We start from the raw sequence: 17,304 nt of genomic DNA, 5'->3' as shown, positions 1-17,304 counted from the left end.
TACTACTGCAGTCCTCTCAATCCTACCCTGCACAAGTTAACTACAGTACATAAAACTTAAAACATAAACTTCAGTAATGCCACCTACAATGCCACCTTTGCATTATGAGAATGCCTTCATAAATGTATTCAATGTGGCCTCCAACACACAGCTATGATTTGATGTAGGCTATACAATAATTCATAACTATATTTTACAATGATAAAATAGCAATGCATATTTTATACAGTATTTTAGATGCAATAACTGCATATTGTATACAGTATATTCTATACCTTATCTACCTTGAAACCTAGCAGCCACATCCTCTTGGGTCTAGTCTGATTTGATTAGAATATCTTTTGGTATGAGAGCTGCAGTGACCAGAGAGGCCATAAAATACCAGATTTACCCTAGCTGGCCCCAGACTCAGCGACAAGGAGAGCAAGCACCTGCATACTCTAATTCACTTAGTTGACATGGCACAATATATTACACTTTGCTGTGTGGTTGTTTTGTTACTGCCCAATGTTTTGTTACAGCATTTGCCTGTGTGTTAGGCAGCAGTAGGCCTATTTTATCCATTGTTCAACACTGCGTCATTACAGTTAACTGTTTTATTCCAGACACCAGAGACAGAGACATCTAGCTGGTCCTCTTTTATTCAATCAGAAGGAGGAGGCTCTCATGGCAGGCAGACTAACTTGAGTAAGTCCATTAACCTCTGGCTGAGTTCACCAATCTCCAGCTGAACGAGCGCTGATGGCAAATCTCACAGAGCTCTTGACAGCCTACAAAAAAATGCTGCAGCACTGTTAGCCTAATCCATAATAAGCCCAAAACATTTTCAGGAGTTTTCTGGTGTGGACGTTGGCTCGGAATGACTCAAATGTTCATTTCTCAATATGTAAAGTAGACAATGTATGTATTTTCTTTATGAATGCATGCTATACACAGTATATATGCACGTAATATATATGCACTGTATGTATATTTGTACATGTACAGTAGTAGTACACTGTATACAATCCATATATACAGTATTTACATAGTGACAATGAGAAGAGAGCAATAACGTTGGTCAACTTTCACAGGGCACAGAATTTCCCCACAGTGAGAGACTGCTAGGAAGAGCTTTGAAGCTCTCCAATCTCCCCACTACACCTCTGGCCCCTCCACCTCACTGAGTACTAAAGCCATGCACAACAATGTGCTTGAAATACTAATGAGCGTTAATTAAAGCCACGGCTAAAGCCTCGCCGCCCTCAATTAGGAATCAACAGGACTCGGGTGTTTCCCGAATGGATGTGTTTGCTGGAGTTATTTTAATTATGTGTGGTATCTTCCGCTATCCCTTACTGCCAGGGACAACAACAGATACCAACTGCCTATTTGTTTCGGGAGTTTTCTGGTGCAATGCTTCTCAGTCGAGAAACCTGCAATTAATACAAGACTAGCTTTTCTATCGCTTTTATTCTTCCTACCTGACCTTTTAGAATTCATTGCATTCTGTGGAAGCTTGGGAAATAATTCTCCGCCTCACTGACTTTAATATTCTCTCTGGCACCATGGTTTTATTTCCACCTTTTAATTATTGGCTGTAAATAACAGAGCATAACACAGATGAAAATCAATCATTTTTATTTTTGATTACAGTGAACTTTAACTATTGAAATAATAGGTACGCAGTAAAGGCGTTCCAGGAAGAAGATTCTTATCTACACACGACATCCTCAATAACTCAAAAGATTTCATATATCCTAAATATCCTCTTTTGTAGTTGCTTTGTTTCACCAAATTATTTTCTTACGTTGTTTTAATAAATACTGTAGAATGTGATGGATGAGAGTGAATGGGGTCTTAAAGTAGTGCTACATATTGCTCTCTCCTATGTTGTCAGATGGGGGAGGTTGGCTGCCTGAAGACAGATGGAGTGAGCTGTTTGAGAGATTCTAAATAGGATGCCACCCATGCTGGGAGATTTCAGATCTAGTCACTGGAGTTGCTGGGCAGGAAGGTTTGCCTCCCGTGGGCTTTGGCTCTTTATATACACTGTGTGTGTGTGTGTGTGTGTGTGTGTGTGTGTGTGTGTAAGGCTGGTACAATAATATTATAATTGTGTAACCGACAATTATTAACAATAACCATGAACTAAGGAAAATAATCGTCATAACAATAATTCTATTCTAAGTATATATCATTTACCCAATAGCAGTTTTTCATTTTTACATGAAGGGGATAAAGTTGGTGATTTTAGGAGCAGAATGTTCCAAGTGGTCAAAACCTTTCGCTTTTGAGACAGGTGTCACCAAAGCTGTATTGTATTCATTAGGTATGTCATAGCTAATTTTCAAATATCCATTATAATACATTATGAGCTCAAAACATTTTCAAACAAAAATAACATTTATGACAATAACCGTGGCCATTTGCATGACAGTTAATTGTTACTCAAAATTCCATAATTGTCACAGCCCTGTGTGTGTTTGCGTGCCAATTATAAGGAAGGTACAATCTATCAAATTTGTTTAATTTAGTTTTGGGGATTTTGTAAGACGTTGCATAAAAATAAATGTGAATTCAGCTTTAGCCTTATGTACTGTACTGTACAAGCGAATGTATTTTGACTATGATAAGCATTATTCTGGAATGTTTTAGTTTAGTTTTTTTGTTTATTCCTCCATTCTTTAAAGTGGAAAGCTTTACTGGCCCTAACCCAGGAGGATTGCCAACGGTGCAGTCAGCAATGTAAAGCCCATCTCATTGATTGTCTCTGCCTGGACAGGCCCAGACGCTCTCTCTCACACACCCGTTGTTCCCGAAGTACCTCCGACCTGACACACCGATTGCTGTAGCCCTAATTGTAATGCCCCACCAGAATGGCTCCTGCCTCTGCTGAAAGCCTGCTAATTTTGAGACCAGCATCTGGCTAATTGTCATGAACTCCACCTGCTCTCTCTTGTCCTCCCTACTCACCCCAAACCCCTCCCACTCAAAACCACTCCATGGATTAACATCCAGTGAATATTTTTTTCTGCTGATGCAAATAGGGATCGGTCCTCAATGCTGACTTGAGTTTCAACCAATGGTTTTAAGGATTTTTACTGCTGACTGCACACATCCACACGCACGCACGCATACGCTCTCTCTCTCCCTCTCTCTCTCGCTCTCTCACACACTTTTACAGTTAGATTTTACAGTTAGAATAACAACATTGTAAGATATCTCTTCTGTATGTAGTTAGTATGAAACCAGTTTAGACATGCAGCAGACAGTCTTATCGTGTCAACTTCATCAAAGTCCAAGCAATCTAACTGTTAGATCCAGTGTGTTTGACTCATGTTTCATTCTGAATAATTACAGGTTTATTTAAAGGTAGCAAAGTGTAGGTGTCACCTGAAATGTGTCAAGAACTGTTAACATTGTAAGAAGTTTCAATTTGTCATGCTCACCCATGTACTAACCCTCTGTGCTCAACGCCATACAGTACATGTACTTTGAATAAACAAAATATAGATTTTTCAGAATTTGTTACGTTCATCCATGTACTCATCCACCGGTATTGCAGTCGGTGCCATATTTTACAATTTCACTAATTTATGTATTTTTAAGAATAAATCAGAAATTCCCTTTGATTTGAAAGAATAAAAAAGTGATCTGTAATGAAATGGTAACTTTCACAATGCTGTTTGATTGACCACCAGAAAACCAGGTCAGTGAAAGGTCAACAGCCCTTGATTAATTAGCATGTCACACTGGGCCTGTAGTTAGATCCTCAGCTTTGCTAACAGGAGGCCTCGCCTCTTCCAACCCGTGCTGTGACATTTCCTACAAGGGACACTAACCGGATTGAAAGTGTCATCCCCTGCCTGCTTTTCTAGCCCATTTGTGCCTGATTTGGCAGAGAAAGAGAGACCTCCGAAACATTCTGTTCATCATGCACTTTCCATGGAACTGAGCCTATCATGGAAAAATCCCAGTATAGTACATTCCTCTTAAATGAACTGACTATTTTTTATGACACCCAGGTTTGTCTTCTCCTCAGTATACAGGAGCTTACGTAGCTCTTTTTGATTTCCCACAAAGAATCAATTTAGTTCCTATATCGAAGTTTTGGCATGGCCGTGCAACTCAGATTGATTATCATCACTTCTCTGGCTGAAGTCTGTTCTTCACCCGTAACAAATCAACAAATTGGTGTCAGACCTTTTGTCTTGATACAGTGTGACAAACTCAGCTTTGCTTACTCCGAGACATCAGGCATCAATTACAAATCTGCATTTAGCCTAGGACAGCAGTAGTTGTCCCTCGGGACTGGCTTCTGTTATCTTTGATGTTTAAGACAACAGACAAGCATTCTGCCAAATCCTTACTCAGCTCCTAAAACTGCATGAGACACTTTTCTCTGGTAAATACCTATCTTTCCATGTCATTGGACATGAATCACGTACATTTCAACTCATGCTCATATCACCACCTAAGAGAAACTTCTCAACAAGACATTCATTCTTCATGGTGACTTCAAGGCTGTGCTACATTTGTCATTCCCTTGCACTCAAATCCATTTTATATATACTGAACAAAAATATAAATGCAACAATTTCATTGATTTTACTGAGTTATGGTTCTTATTAGGAAATCTGTCAATTGAAATAAATTAATTAGGCCCTAATCTATGGATTTCACATGACTGGGAATACAGATATGCATCTGTTGGTCACAGACACCATAAAAAAAAATGGGTCTCACAATGGGCCTCAGAATCTCGTCACGGTATTTTTGTGCATTCAAATTGCCATCAATAAAATGCAATTGTGTTTGTTGTCCGTAGCTTATGCCTGCCCATACCATAACCCCACCGGCATCATGGGGCACTCTGTTCACAATGTTGACATCAGAAAACTGCTAGCCCACACGACGCCATACACGTGGTCTGCGGGTGTGAGGCCGGTTGGACGTACTGGCAAATTCTCTAAAACGACGTTGGAGGCAGCTTATGGTTGAGAAATTAACATTCAATTCTCTGGCAACAGCTCTGGTGGACATTCCTGCAGTCAGCATGCCAATTGCACGCTCCTTCAAAACTTGAGACATCTGTGGCATTGTGTTGTGTGACAAAACCACACATTTTAGAGTGGCCTTTTATTGTCCCCAGCACAAGGTGCACCTTTGTAATGATAATGCTGTTTAATCAGCTTCTTGATACATTTGTACACAAAATGTGAGAGAAATACGTTTTTTGTGCGGATATCATTTCTGGGATATTTTATTTCAGCTCATGAAACATGGGACCAACACTTTACATGTTGCGTTTATATTTTTGTTCAGTGTAGCTGGAGCATTTAGACTTAAGTGACAAGGCTTGTCTACCTGCCTAAGCTATTCCTGTCTGTGGAACAGAATGTGACGGGAGAAAACCACATATTGTATATGGAGATGGCCACTTCACAAAATTAAGGTAGTAAAAGACAGTTACTACAATTCAATAGCGGTGCTAGTTATTACAAAAAGCAGTGGCCACACCAAAGGAACTTGTTTCATAAATACTGAACCACAGCAAGGTAGCCTACAAGTATATAATTCCCAAAAATGGTTTGGAAGCAAGGACTGAGGCCCCTATAACCTTTAACGGAAATGAGAGGGCTGTAGAATTGCACAGAGGGGTTTGCATGGTTGACATCTATTCTGGCACGGACGGTGCAATCACAGCAGGAGACCTTGGATTACAGTCCATTTGGATTACAGAGGTGTTGCCGCTTGATAAATGACATTCAACCGCAACGACACGTTGCCTGCTCCCCTTGTCATTACCAGTGTTGCCCCTCGTCGTTATTGGCGTCTGTGTTGCCATTGTGTGTGGTGAGTGCTGTCATGGTGGTGTAGTGGTTGGCTGTGGGGCGGCCTGCTCAGTGTTTGATCCCAGTCGGGGTACCTCCACGCTCTGAGGGTGACCACTGTGGTCCATCTGGCTGGGGCTTTAATCAGTGCCTCCTCTCAGAGCGGGGAATCATTCTCCTGCCTGGCCCCAGCCCTTCGCTGTGCTGCTTGCCTGCCTTGGAGCACGGGAGCCATTCTAACATGCCCACACTTCACATTTCATCTTTCTAAATGTCACTTCATGGTTTACTGCTCCTCCTTATGATGCTAGTAGGAAAGCGAGTCCACAATGCTAGCCTAACTCTGCAGTATTTTAGTTTAACAGCATATATCCTTGGCGAATAGCTTCACCTCATGTGTGTTGTAGTAGCTGTGATTTATTCAACAAACCCCTTGTTTAGATAGATGTAGACCTATGTTTGATAAAATGCAATGCATTAATGAAGTATGTTGTGTTTCTCCACTGTAGCTATGAAAGGAATGAATACAGCCCTCTGAGTTGAATCAGGTGTTTTTCTGTGGCTACAACAAAAGTGTGTGGTGTTGGGGGTACTCGAGGACGCAGGTTGCCATTTATTGAGATTACTCATGTACTGTAGGCAGCTCTGCAGAGTGGTCACTAGCTGGCACAGCCACAAAGTCATAAAATCTGATTTTAAACCCAACCCTAACCACACTGCTAACACTTATGCCTAACCCTAACCTTCAATTAAGATCAAAAAGCAAATCTTTCATGAATTTTGACTTTGCAGCTGGCCCATCTAGCGGAAACCGCTCCGTTCTGGCTCCAGGGCAAGACTCATGACAATAAACGTCAACCTGCTTCCAGGACTGGAGTTGGGAAACACTGCTCTAAAAAAAACAAGCCCCCCCCCCATCCCACACACGCGCACACACGCTCCCTCTCAGGAGGAAAGAGAACGAGATAGGGAGAGTAAAGAAATGGAGAATGGAGAGCGCAGCAGAGAAGAATACCTTAAGGAATAATTACCATACATAAATACGCTTTTCTCCTGCTTTAAATTGGGTTATTTTAGAGTCTTGTCACTGATGTCCTAGGAAGACTCCATGGTAACACATTTAAACCTGAATGCTGCTGTTAGAAAGGATGAATTATTAATGGCTTGGAAAACTAGTGGGGATGATGCTTTCCCAGGGCTGTGAAGAGAACCGCTATGTGTCTAAGGAAGTAACGCCTGGCCTCACAGGTCTTCCTCAGTAATGTACACGTCAGGCACATATAATTTATTAATGACCGCAGCAGTCACTTTCTAGCTCCCAAACAATTAGTAAATCAATAAAAAGGCATGTGCTAAGAAACTATCAATTCTGAAAAACAATGTCAAGATTCAGCCACAACCTATCGCTCAAGTGTTGGCTACATTTATCACTTCACCAACAGGCAGTAAGCTGTGAGCTATAGCATTCTCGAATCTCTGCTCTTAAGATGGCGGCCCGATACTGATTGCTCTCGAATAGCAGCTGCATCCATTTGACTGCCATTTTTTAATGTCAGATTTTCTTATGCATCATAATGTGCAATGCAATTTTGAATAAAATTTAAATGATTTTTTTTCTAATATAGACACTTCGATTGTATCTCTTGAAAAGGTAGAATGTGTCTTTTGTGAGGAGATAATCTTGACTAGAGCATCATTGTTATTTTTATTAAAGATAGAATTCGCAGGTTGTGGGCGCCCCTATGCAACCCCACTTCTTGTGTTGTTTTTTGGGATTTTGAGCCCAGTCAGCTAAGAGAGATTACAATAGTAAACTACACTGGTCAGTGGGGCTCAAGCTGGGTAATGCCTCCTTTGTTATGGTTGGTGGTGTGGCCCATGTTTATGCTGCTGGAACTGAGTGTATGGAAACAGTTGACTGAGATTGGCATAAAGCTGTGTCTGTTTTCCCCAATACCCTTTCACCGTTCCACTCTAATTAACAGTAACATTCATTACTGTGTGTACACAGACGAGAGTAAACCTCGCTCTCAGGCAATAAAGACAACACAATTCCGTTTTTTTCTCTCCAAACATTTCAACATTGTTCCTTTTCTAATTACTCTGTTAACAGCCGTGAAATAACTGTGATTAGATATGAAACAATGGCCACAGTAAGCATACCAGTAAATAAAAGTGGCTCTAAAATGAAATGTCGGTTTATCAACACAATAGAACTGCTCTTGGGGGTTATAAGAGGAAAAAGCAGTAAAGTTTACTATTAAAGTTTGCGGTTTCAAAATAGTGTACGTTGTTAAGCGCTCTGACATAACAGTCAAACTACAATTTCTGTTCTCAAAGTCATGGTTTTCAAACTATCATCACAATTGTATTCTGTGTTTCTCTAGTCTTCAAACGCCTCTCTACGGGTGAAATCACAGACTGTTACTTCCAGGTCAGGGTACCTGTATCCAGAAAGCTGACCCTTCCGCTGTTTCTTTTGGGAGGCTAAGTGTTATGGATCACATCCACCTCCCCCTGTATATCTATCTGGACCTTCAGCACCATGGATAGTGACATTGCTAGCTAACATTCTAATGTTACACAATAGGGTGGCTGGGTATTAAAAGACAGCCCCTGGAGGAGGCACTGTGAAGGAGTAAAGAGAGAGGGCGAGAGAGAGTGGGCCACCTGTCCTCTGCGGGGCACACAGTGCTGTGGCCGGCCCTGCCTCCCCTCTTCTCCTCTGGCTTAGGGAAGCTTTTTGCCTGGCTGGAGACACCTGCTCCACTCAGCAGTGACGGCTCCCAGCGAGACTGGCTCAGCTGCTGCTCACCATCCCCCCCCTGCAGCACTGGTCCCCTCTCAGTGTGGCACTGCCAGCCTGCCCTCCAGGCCCTGCCTGCCACACAGGAACACACAGTACAGTAGCTACCACAGCCGGCTCAGAAATTAATTGTTATATGATGGGACTGACTTGACACGATCAGGGTGATTGGCATTCATTGGATCATTACCGGATTCTTTACAAGAAGCTGACAAAGCATACCCTATACCACACTGGACACCTGACCCAACAGTTTGTTTCTTTATGGGCGTAATTAGCATGTAGAAAAGCATGTAACTATTCAAGTAGCACAGCAGATTCCCCTCAGCACATTCTCTAACAGCCTTTTTGTGAACACACACTACAATAGTCTATGATGAGATCTTCTACAGCCTATATGTAGTTAACAGTTGTGCCGCAGTTTGAGATGGGCTGTAGTCCTGCAGCTGTATGCAGGTGACCGCTGATTGACCTGCAGGAGAAATAGCACTTTTGTGTGCCTTCCTCCTAAAACTGAAGAGAGCTCTGCCAAAGCGCATTAAGCTAGCCATATATGATTGAGCAAGGTTCTGGTATCTCTGCTGAAAAAGGAAGTGTTCCTTTATTTTCAGACAACCACACACTGAGTCATTGTGTGTCTTGGCTCTTTCTTACTCATACTGCTGTTTCAAAAAAAAGTATCTAAATCCGGTGAAACCATATGGTTCAATGATTCATGTTGCTATTGACATGTTATGAATTGAGATATCTTCGTTCAGTTCACTCAATATTGGTCCAAATCCACCATTAAACAAATCCTGGTTATTTCTTAATTTCATTATTCATTGATAGTAAATCCTAAAATGATGCGCCTGTAAGTTAATCAATATCAATCTATGGCCTTTGTATCCGAGATATGATTTTGTGTCGCAGTTAGGCGGGTGATTCTACCTCCTTGGCACAGTGCGCTGCCTCTCTCAGAGATGATACATGCCTGTCTATATATTGCACCTGTTTGTGCATCAGCAAAGGCAGGCTTGTGGAGCTTAAATTAACTAATTTCCTGGGGTAGATTAACCAGAGAAACACTGCAATCAGGGAAGGAGGAAGTGATGGAAGCAGCAGATGGAAAGAGCTAATCATTGTTGTGAAATAGAGATGACCCTTACAATCTATGGGGTGGCTATGTGCCTTTGCCAACTGCTGTAAAATTCCCTCTCTACTCGTCATGCTTCTGTTTGTTGTGACGATGCCTCAAATGAGTTTGAAGGAAAATCTAAACTTTTTTTTTTACTGAAGAATGGAGTTACCAAACAAAGCACAGCGTTTTATGAAAAACAACAGCTGCATGATGACAGTAATCAGGGGCTAACAAATTAACGACATTTATGACATTACAACTTAAAGAAATCTTCCTTTATTCCTCACCCATATCTGCCTCTGACTACTATCCATGCTGAAGATCTTAGATTTTTCTTAGACCATGCATAGGAACCAATATGGCTGCTATTCTGAATGGAGTGTTCTCCTCCCAGTCTCTATGTTGGCTGGATCCATTGGTTCTCATAGAAAACTCAGTAGAGTTCTAGAACATGTTAGACATCCTTTTAAACACAATGTTCTCTAGCTCACCTAGAGCCTGACAAATGGCTGCCTGGACTGCAGGGACATTGCTCGAGATTGTAGACATTTAGCAAGCTATGTATTTTGCTTTATCACTTTGATATACTGGATTCCCTTGAAATATATGCGAAGGTGTTCAGTATCATACCAGTATAATAATAACCTTTTATTATAGCTTTTGATTTCATTTTGCCTTCTGTTCTGATATCATACTGTAGCATAGCCATAGAGTGGTATTAAACAGCTCACACACCGTAGACATCTCAGACATCTAGAACTAAACATTTTGGTCTCTAGTATTATAATAGTATGCCTCCCATCCACCAAAATAATAAAACAATCCGGCTCTCCAAGAGCAAAGCCTCAACAATCTAACTGCGCATTTATCTAATGTATGCAAATTATCTAGCTGTGCTTAATGAAGGTACCATTAATCATTGTAACGATGGTCTGTTTTAACCAGGGTAATCAGAATCCCAGACACGCCTCATATATTCTGATTTACATACAAGTCATGTATTCACATTTATTTTAACAGGAAGTAGCATCGTATTTGTGCATTTTCGGGATCACATAGAAACAGGGTCTGCGTTTACTCTGATCATAGCTTTAGAACTGTCTGCATACTCAGTCAGATATAATTAAAATGAATACAAACATCCACATCAAGTTCTTTAGCTCACCCAAATGCAAAATACTTCTATATGTTGCAAATTAAAAGGCTTGTAAGAGTTGATTTAATAACTTGACATAACCTCTCACTATCTATTATTACAATCTACTATTCAATTTTCATTTCAGCAGAAATTAAGGCACTGTGTGGTACTATTGTTATATGTGAGAGAGAAATTACAGCATCAAGCTACTTGTCATCTGCAATTTAAGTCTATTTATATTTCGTCAGTAGTATAACCACTGGGATTCTTTACAGGTAGCTAGATAGCATGACTGTGTATGCGAAAATAGTCTGTATGAGTGAATAAGACAGTTCTGCCAGATGAATAAGAATATTAAGTCTTTATGGATGACCAAACATTTTCTCTGCATTCGCATACAGTCAACAGCAGACCTCAATGCTGTCAGCATTAAAACGATTTCTGCAAAATTCAGGAAAGCTCTAGGGTGGGAAGCTGAGCCTGTTTGAAGGGAAGCCGAATGAGAGCCCATCACAGATTAGACACCCACAGTTTCATGTAGATTTAATGCACCAAGTAAGGGATTTTCTCTCAACGTTTTCCAGTGAGGGTTTTCTCATGCCTCTCTTCCCCTTGAACTACACTACATTATAAACAGCACATACTGTAGACTCACGTTCTAACAATAAGGAGGAAGACTGGAATAAATTATCTCAAAGACCAGACTTAATGTAGGTACATTGCTGCTACCTCTTCTCATTATGCACAGAATTTTACTGTTAATATATCGTTATGGTTTAACTTCAGGTTGACTTAGTTGCCACTAAAAGCCACCATCTTCATTACATAAAGAAATCAGATCAGTACCTTGTTTAACAAATCTGTTAGAAAAAAGTCAAAAAGTTAAACTATTAAACGTTTATATTCTGTCCATATAGAGCATCAGGTATTAAAGATAACATTTATATTTTACAGTATTTCATCATTGTAGCAAGGTTTCATTGTTCTTGCAGTAGCCCTGTATTTCTAAGTTGCCACACATCACATCTGGCAGTTACGAGTGTCAAGATGGTGAATGTAATGTACCTAACCCACACTTTTCAATGAAAAACTATTACCTCACACCATATTACATTCTAATTTCAGTATTCTAATTTGATCTGTTTCAGATAAAAATGTAGTTTAAAAATAAGCAGTAACATTATGTCCATGCACATAACAGATAAGCTATAAGCGCAAACGCATACAAAATGCACATAAAGATGCAGGCATTGGCAAACAACGCACACAGTGAGGCTGCTACACTGAATTCATACTGCAAATTTACTCTGCCGCTCTTACTCCCAAGATAACGGACTGATTGACAGAGGGTTAAATAAGGCAGAGTAGGCGGATGTAATTGAACACACATACCGGTAAGCATGTAAATAGCTGCTAATCCAATTCCTGGGGATAGTCATCTTCCTAAATTGATCTATTCTCTACTGCTCTCTCTCACTTTGTCTTTTTTCTCCTGTTAGTGTTTTAAGAGATGGAGATATTTCTGTCTATCCTCTTACCAAAAGTGACCTGGACCCCATCTGGGTGGATGGGAGATCCCTGGGAAATAGCGGCGAGAGCCTCTCAGGGACGGAGCCGTCAGCAGTGGCTAGTCCCGAGAGCTGGGGGTACCGCACCATCATCTTGAGATGCTGCTCACAGAGTGCACGCTCACACACAGATAGAGAGAGGGGGAGAGGGAGAGAAAGGAAGAACAGAAACGGAAGGTAGGAAGGACAGAAACAGAATGGCAAAGGACAGCGGGAGTGAGGAGACGAAAGAAGAGAGAGGGGGGGAAGAGGAGGGCAATCACAGTACACTATGCACTCACACACAAGCTTGTGTGTGTATGCACACACACACACACACACAATCACACACACAAGCACACGCTCATACACATATGCACGTACACACATATTTTGAGCCCTAGATGGGCGATTCCTCAAGCAAGCTTAGCATTGATAGCCACCTTGCTTTGGGGAAATTAGGGGAAATAAAACAGTGGTCACATAAAAATAGCCAGCCGCCTAGCATCCTATTTGTTACTGCAAGCAAGAATGAGTGAGAAGCGTAGTGATCCTTTTTCTACTAGCAACCATCGAGCTTGGCTAATAGGCTAAGCTTTGGTCATTAATCAACCCTGCGTCTTTACACTTAAACCATGAGCACAGAAATGTACACACACAATAATACACAAGACAGAATGGTAGGCAGCACATACACTGTTGAGGTGAGAAGAAACAAAGCCAATGTCTTTACCTCATTGCTCAACAAAGCAGCGTTGAGAGTTCGGCTGATTTCGAACATCTTGTAGTCAATGCTTTTTTTCGTCCTTTTCTTATTTTCTAAGGGATCTCCTTCAGTTATTGTCTCCCTCTTTCTACTGGAAATGGGAGTCAGTCCCAGGAAAAAGTTAATAAAAAATAAATCAATTAAAAAACAGGGGAAAAAAATCCTCTATAATTTCTGTTTTGTGTCAGATTTTTGTCCCCTTTCCCCCCTGTTTTGGTACACCTCTGGTGGATGTGGCGCTTGTGCCCAGGGTCTCGGCACACGACTGAAGAGTCAATAATTTTTTTTATCTCCCCAGTCAGCACATTAAAACAAGCAGTCGGGCTGGCGGGCTTGTTCCCTTATCTGTCCCCCGCACACTCGCTCACACAATGCGCTCCGATCCTCACACTGCTCTCTAGCAGATTAGTTTGTCCCAAAACATAGCTCTTAGTTTAAACTCCCTCTCTCTCTCTATCTCGCCCTTTCTCTCCCTCTCTCTCTCATTCCATCTCTCTGTGTCGCCCCCCCCCCCCCCCCCCCCCCCCCCCAACTCGCTCGCTCGCTCACGCTCTCATGGAGACAGCTACAGTTCACTTTGCTACCACAAGGTGGGAAGACTGTTCTAACAACACCACATCTGCCTGTTCTCTCTGCTTTCCCTGTGTTTCCTGAAAGTGTATAAGACATGAGACACAGGGATCAGGCTCATTCCTTCTCCTTTTCTGCCTAGTCCTCATCTCAATAGGACTACTTAATAGCAGGATGATGATGGAACACCACCATAAATATACTATTGTGTATTCAGTGTATTTCTTTAGTAGAAAATAGCCACATAAAACATGAACATTGGTGCCAGACATGTTATTTGTAATAAAGTCACCTGTACCGTCTCTCTTGGGTCAGATTCTTTGGGTTTGCACTGTATGTCATTCAAGGCTTGGGATACTACACTTACTATGTAATAGCATGTTTATACAACCCAATTACAACAGTAATTCCAGTCTTACTACACAGGTGTAGGAGCAACATAATATAAAGTGTTATCGCTCCTCCTGAACATAACATGATGTGTGATGCAGGTCAAATTCATGGTCAAAGGTCAAGGTCAGATGATTGATCATTAGCGCGTTACTGTACTTTCCTATAGTTTCCTGTAGATGTATTTCTACTGAATATAATAAACTGCGTGATGATACCGTTCATCAGCTTGGTTTGACTTCATCTTAAAATACAGTGAAAAAGTAAGTGTCAGTACCTCCACAAGCAGCATGGCTTGTCTTTGTCTCCAGTGCACTCACTGTATGTACTTTTTTGCCAGGCACCAGGAGAGGACTGTGGCCAGTTAATAGCAGCTCATTGACACTGGACCATCTGCTGGCAAGCAGATAGAAGAGACAGTCACTGCCATTCTCCCCTAATGCTGTTAATGTTGTTAACGTTGTGCATTAACGTGTGATTATGTGCATACTTGCATGGATATGTAAAAGATAGTTAGAGAAAGAAGGGAGAGAGTAAGAATATGGCTGAAATCGTCCATATCTAGAGAATGGCTGAGACCATACAGCACTAGTCAATACTACAACTACTAGGTTTTTTATTTATTTCTATCATGGCCTTATTCTTACATTTACCTCACAAAGGCTGTTACCATGTACAACTGGCTTCTCAAAACAGTCTCTCTGGGGACAGCCAGGCCGCCTGTACTCTGGGATGAGCTGTCACTTGAATCATCCAGTCTGAGAGTTGATTCCTCTGTCAGCTGCCTCTCAAGCCCTCTTCTCTGACCTGCTCAGTCCCAAGAGTCTCTTGATTGCTGTCGCCATAGTGACCGTCTTCATGCCGCCTGTTCTTTCCAGTCCCCCATGTCTTGTCTTTTGATTTTGCATGACTTCCTTTTCATTGATGGTGCTTTATATGTTGGAAGTCCCTACATGGTCAAACTAAAAAGGGTTTCCCTGTACCAATACTGTACATGAAAATACATGGAGTTCCACCTGAAAAGACAGACTAGAAGCAATCACTAAGAAAAGTAGCCATGAAAACAGTATAGAATTTCTTTATCATTTCAGTCATGCTATAAATACAAATATTTTAAAATAGTAGCAGTGAAAGGAGAGTTTGAAAATATATATTGTGCAGTAGCAAAACCCTTTCTCTGAGGGTTTCCTTTTGTGATCTGCTATGAGCAGTGTGGAGTGGTCTCCTCAAAACATGATCACTAACAATCCATACCAAAAATTGGCATGGAATATCAATGACTGTACAAATACTTTTGTTTCTCGTCTCACAGTAATTTCATTGAACATCAGTACCAAAATAATTCCAGCACCATGGAGCCCATTAATTGGCTAGAGTTAAGGGATGACATGCCATGAAGGACAGCTATTCAATTTTCTGGAAATATTGCACAGCACAGTTATTTATCATTTAAGAAATAATCACCCCGCCCTAGTTGTTTAGCTCCCTGTAGCTATCAAATATGATCACAGGGACAAAACTCATTGCCCTCCTCCCAGCCTTATTTATTTGCTCCTGTTACACAAAGCTTATAACCTGAAAATAAGTCATATGCACTGGAGTCATATGGCCATTCATTTGATGCAGCTAATCAGGTGTGGCGGTAATAATGGAAAGCGATTGGCTTGATGACGTATGCTCCAATTGTCTAGAAAGCCTCTAGCTCAATAATGGACTAAAGGAGCCTAACGTTAATGTCCAAGACATTTACATAATCTATTTTGAGAAAAATTGGCTCTGGCAGCCAAAACAGCCATCTAAACATGAATAAATTCTCAATTGCGGTACGGTTCTAGAAACATAAAGCCCTCTACTTTAGTTTCACATCAAAATAATTCCACAAATGCAAAAAATATACACTTACTGTACACTGTTTTAACCGGTTTCAACACAGTTGCAGCCGACAGTATTTTTTAAAATTTAAATACAATTATTTATTGCTGATATGAAACATAAATTGCTTGTTTCCAAAACTGTACCGCAAGCGATGCGTGTTAACGTTTAGAGCAAGTGTCAGGCCTCTTAACGAAACTCTCCCAACCAGAAGATAGTCCTACTATGGTCAATAGGCGCTAAAGGTAGTTAGCATTTATGAATGGGATAGAAATCCTCATGCTTTAAAGCTGCAATATGTAACTTTTTGGGTGCCCCGAAAAAATTAACATAAATGTGAGTTATAGATCTGTCATTCTCATTGAACGCAAGTTTAAGAAGCGGTAGATCTGTTCTATGTGCACTATTTCTATGCTTTCCGTGCTTAAGTTTTGTTTTTGCTTCTTTTACTTTCGGTTTTGTACGCCAGCTTCAAACAGCTGAAAATGAAAAAACATGTGGTTACGGAAAATATATTTCACAGCGGGTTAGGTGGTACAATGATACTCTACACTATACTTACATGTTTTGTCACAATCTGAAATTAGGTGAACTATTAGACATTTTAGCAACCAGGAAATGGCGGAGCGATTTCTGCATAGGACATCTTTAATCAATCAGTAGATAATTTAGGGCCACGGGCCACTGGCAACAGCGAGACATTGCGAGACATTGCATTTCTAAAATCACAATAGAAAATCATGCTACATGTTCCAGCTCTGTAGCCTACCATGTTATCTCTGTTAGCTAAAAAGAGAAGGGGGGAAAGGAGCATACATTGTTAGTAGAGATTTCCAAAATAAGGCTACTTCCACTACCAGAGATTTAAAAATGAAAGCATTTATTTCCTGGACCCCCATTTCTACTCTCCAAACACATCGAATAAACAACCAACTTAAAACAAAAAACAAACATACCTTCTCAGAAAACCTTTGACTATACAACTCAAAAACAGCATGGCTGCTCTCACACATACAGGACAAAAGCTCTCATCTGAGAACAGGTCAGGAGTGAGTTTATACCGTTTTACATGTTTAATCAGTAATTAGAGTCCCAGGGGAAAAACTGACCCAAATGATGGTTCCTACCCTTTCACAGTAAACTACTACTCATTTGACCATCATTCTTTCACTTCTTATAAATGGTAAATGCATGACTCCCGAGTGGCGCAGTGGTCTAAGGCACTGCATCGCAGTGCTAGCTGTGCCACTAGAGATCCTGGTTCGAGTCCAGGCTCTGT

General features: G+C 40.9%; 1 protein-coding gene across 4 annotated transcripts in view; it reads right to left on the bottom strand.

The window, feature by feature from the left end:
- Positions 1-13,208, bottom strand: part of LOC311130695 (ELAV-like protein 4) — a gene marked incomplete at both ends in the record, with an annotated part of 73,165 nt that extends 59,957 nt beyond the window's left edge. For 2 of the 4 annotated variants that reach the window (XM_084163479.1, XM_084163480.1), the window contains 2 exons: positions 12,419-12,550; positions 13,161-13,208. In XM_084163479.1, the coding sequence (XP_084019605.1) occupies positions 12,419-12,550; positions 13,161-13,208 (180 nt within the window). The remainder of the gene's footprint in view (positions 1-12,418; positions 12,551-13,160) is intronic. The other 2 variants (XM_084163481.1, XM_084163482.1) reach the window with 1 other exon arrangement.
- Positions 13,209-17,304: the final 4,096 nt, after the last annotated feature.

The sequence above is a fragment of the Coregonus lavaretus genome (genome assembly GCF_964263955.1).
Source record: "Coregonus lavaretus genome assembly, chromosome: 6".
NCBI classification, from domain to species: Eukaryota; Metazoa; Chordata; class Actinopteri; order Salmoniformes; family Salmonidae; genus Coregonus; species Coregonus lavaretus.
This window is presented reverse-complemented; position numbering and strand designations above follow the sequence as displayed.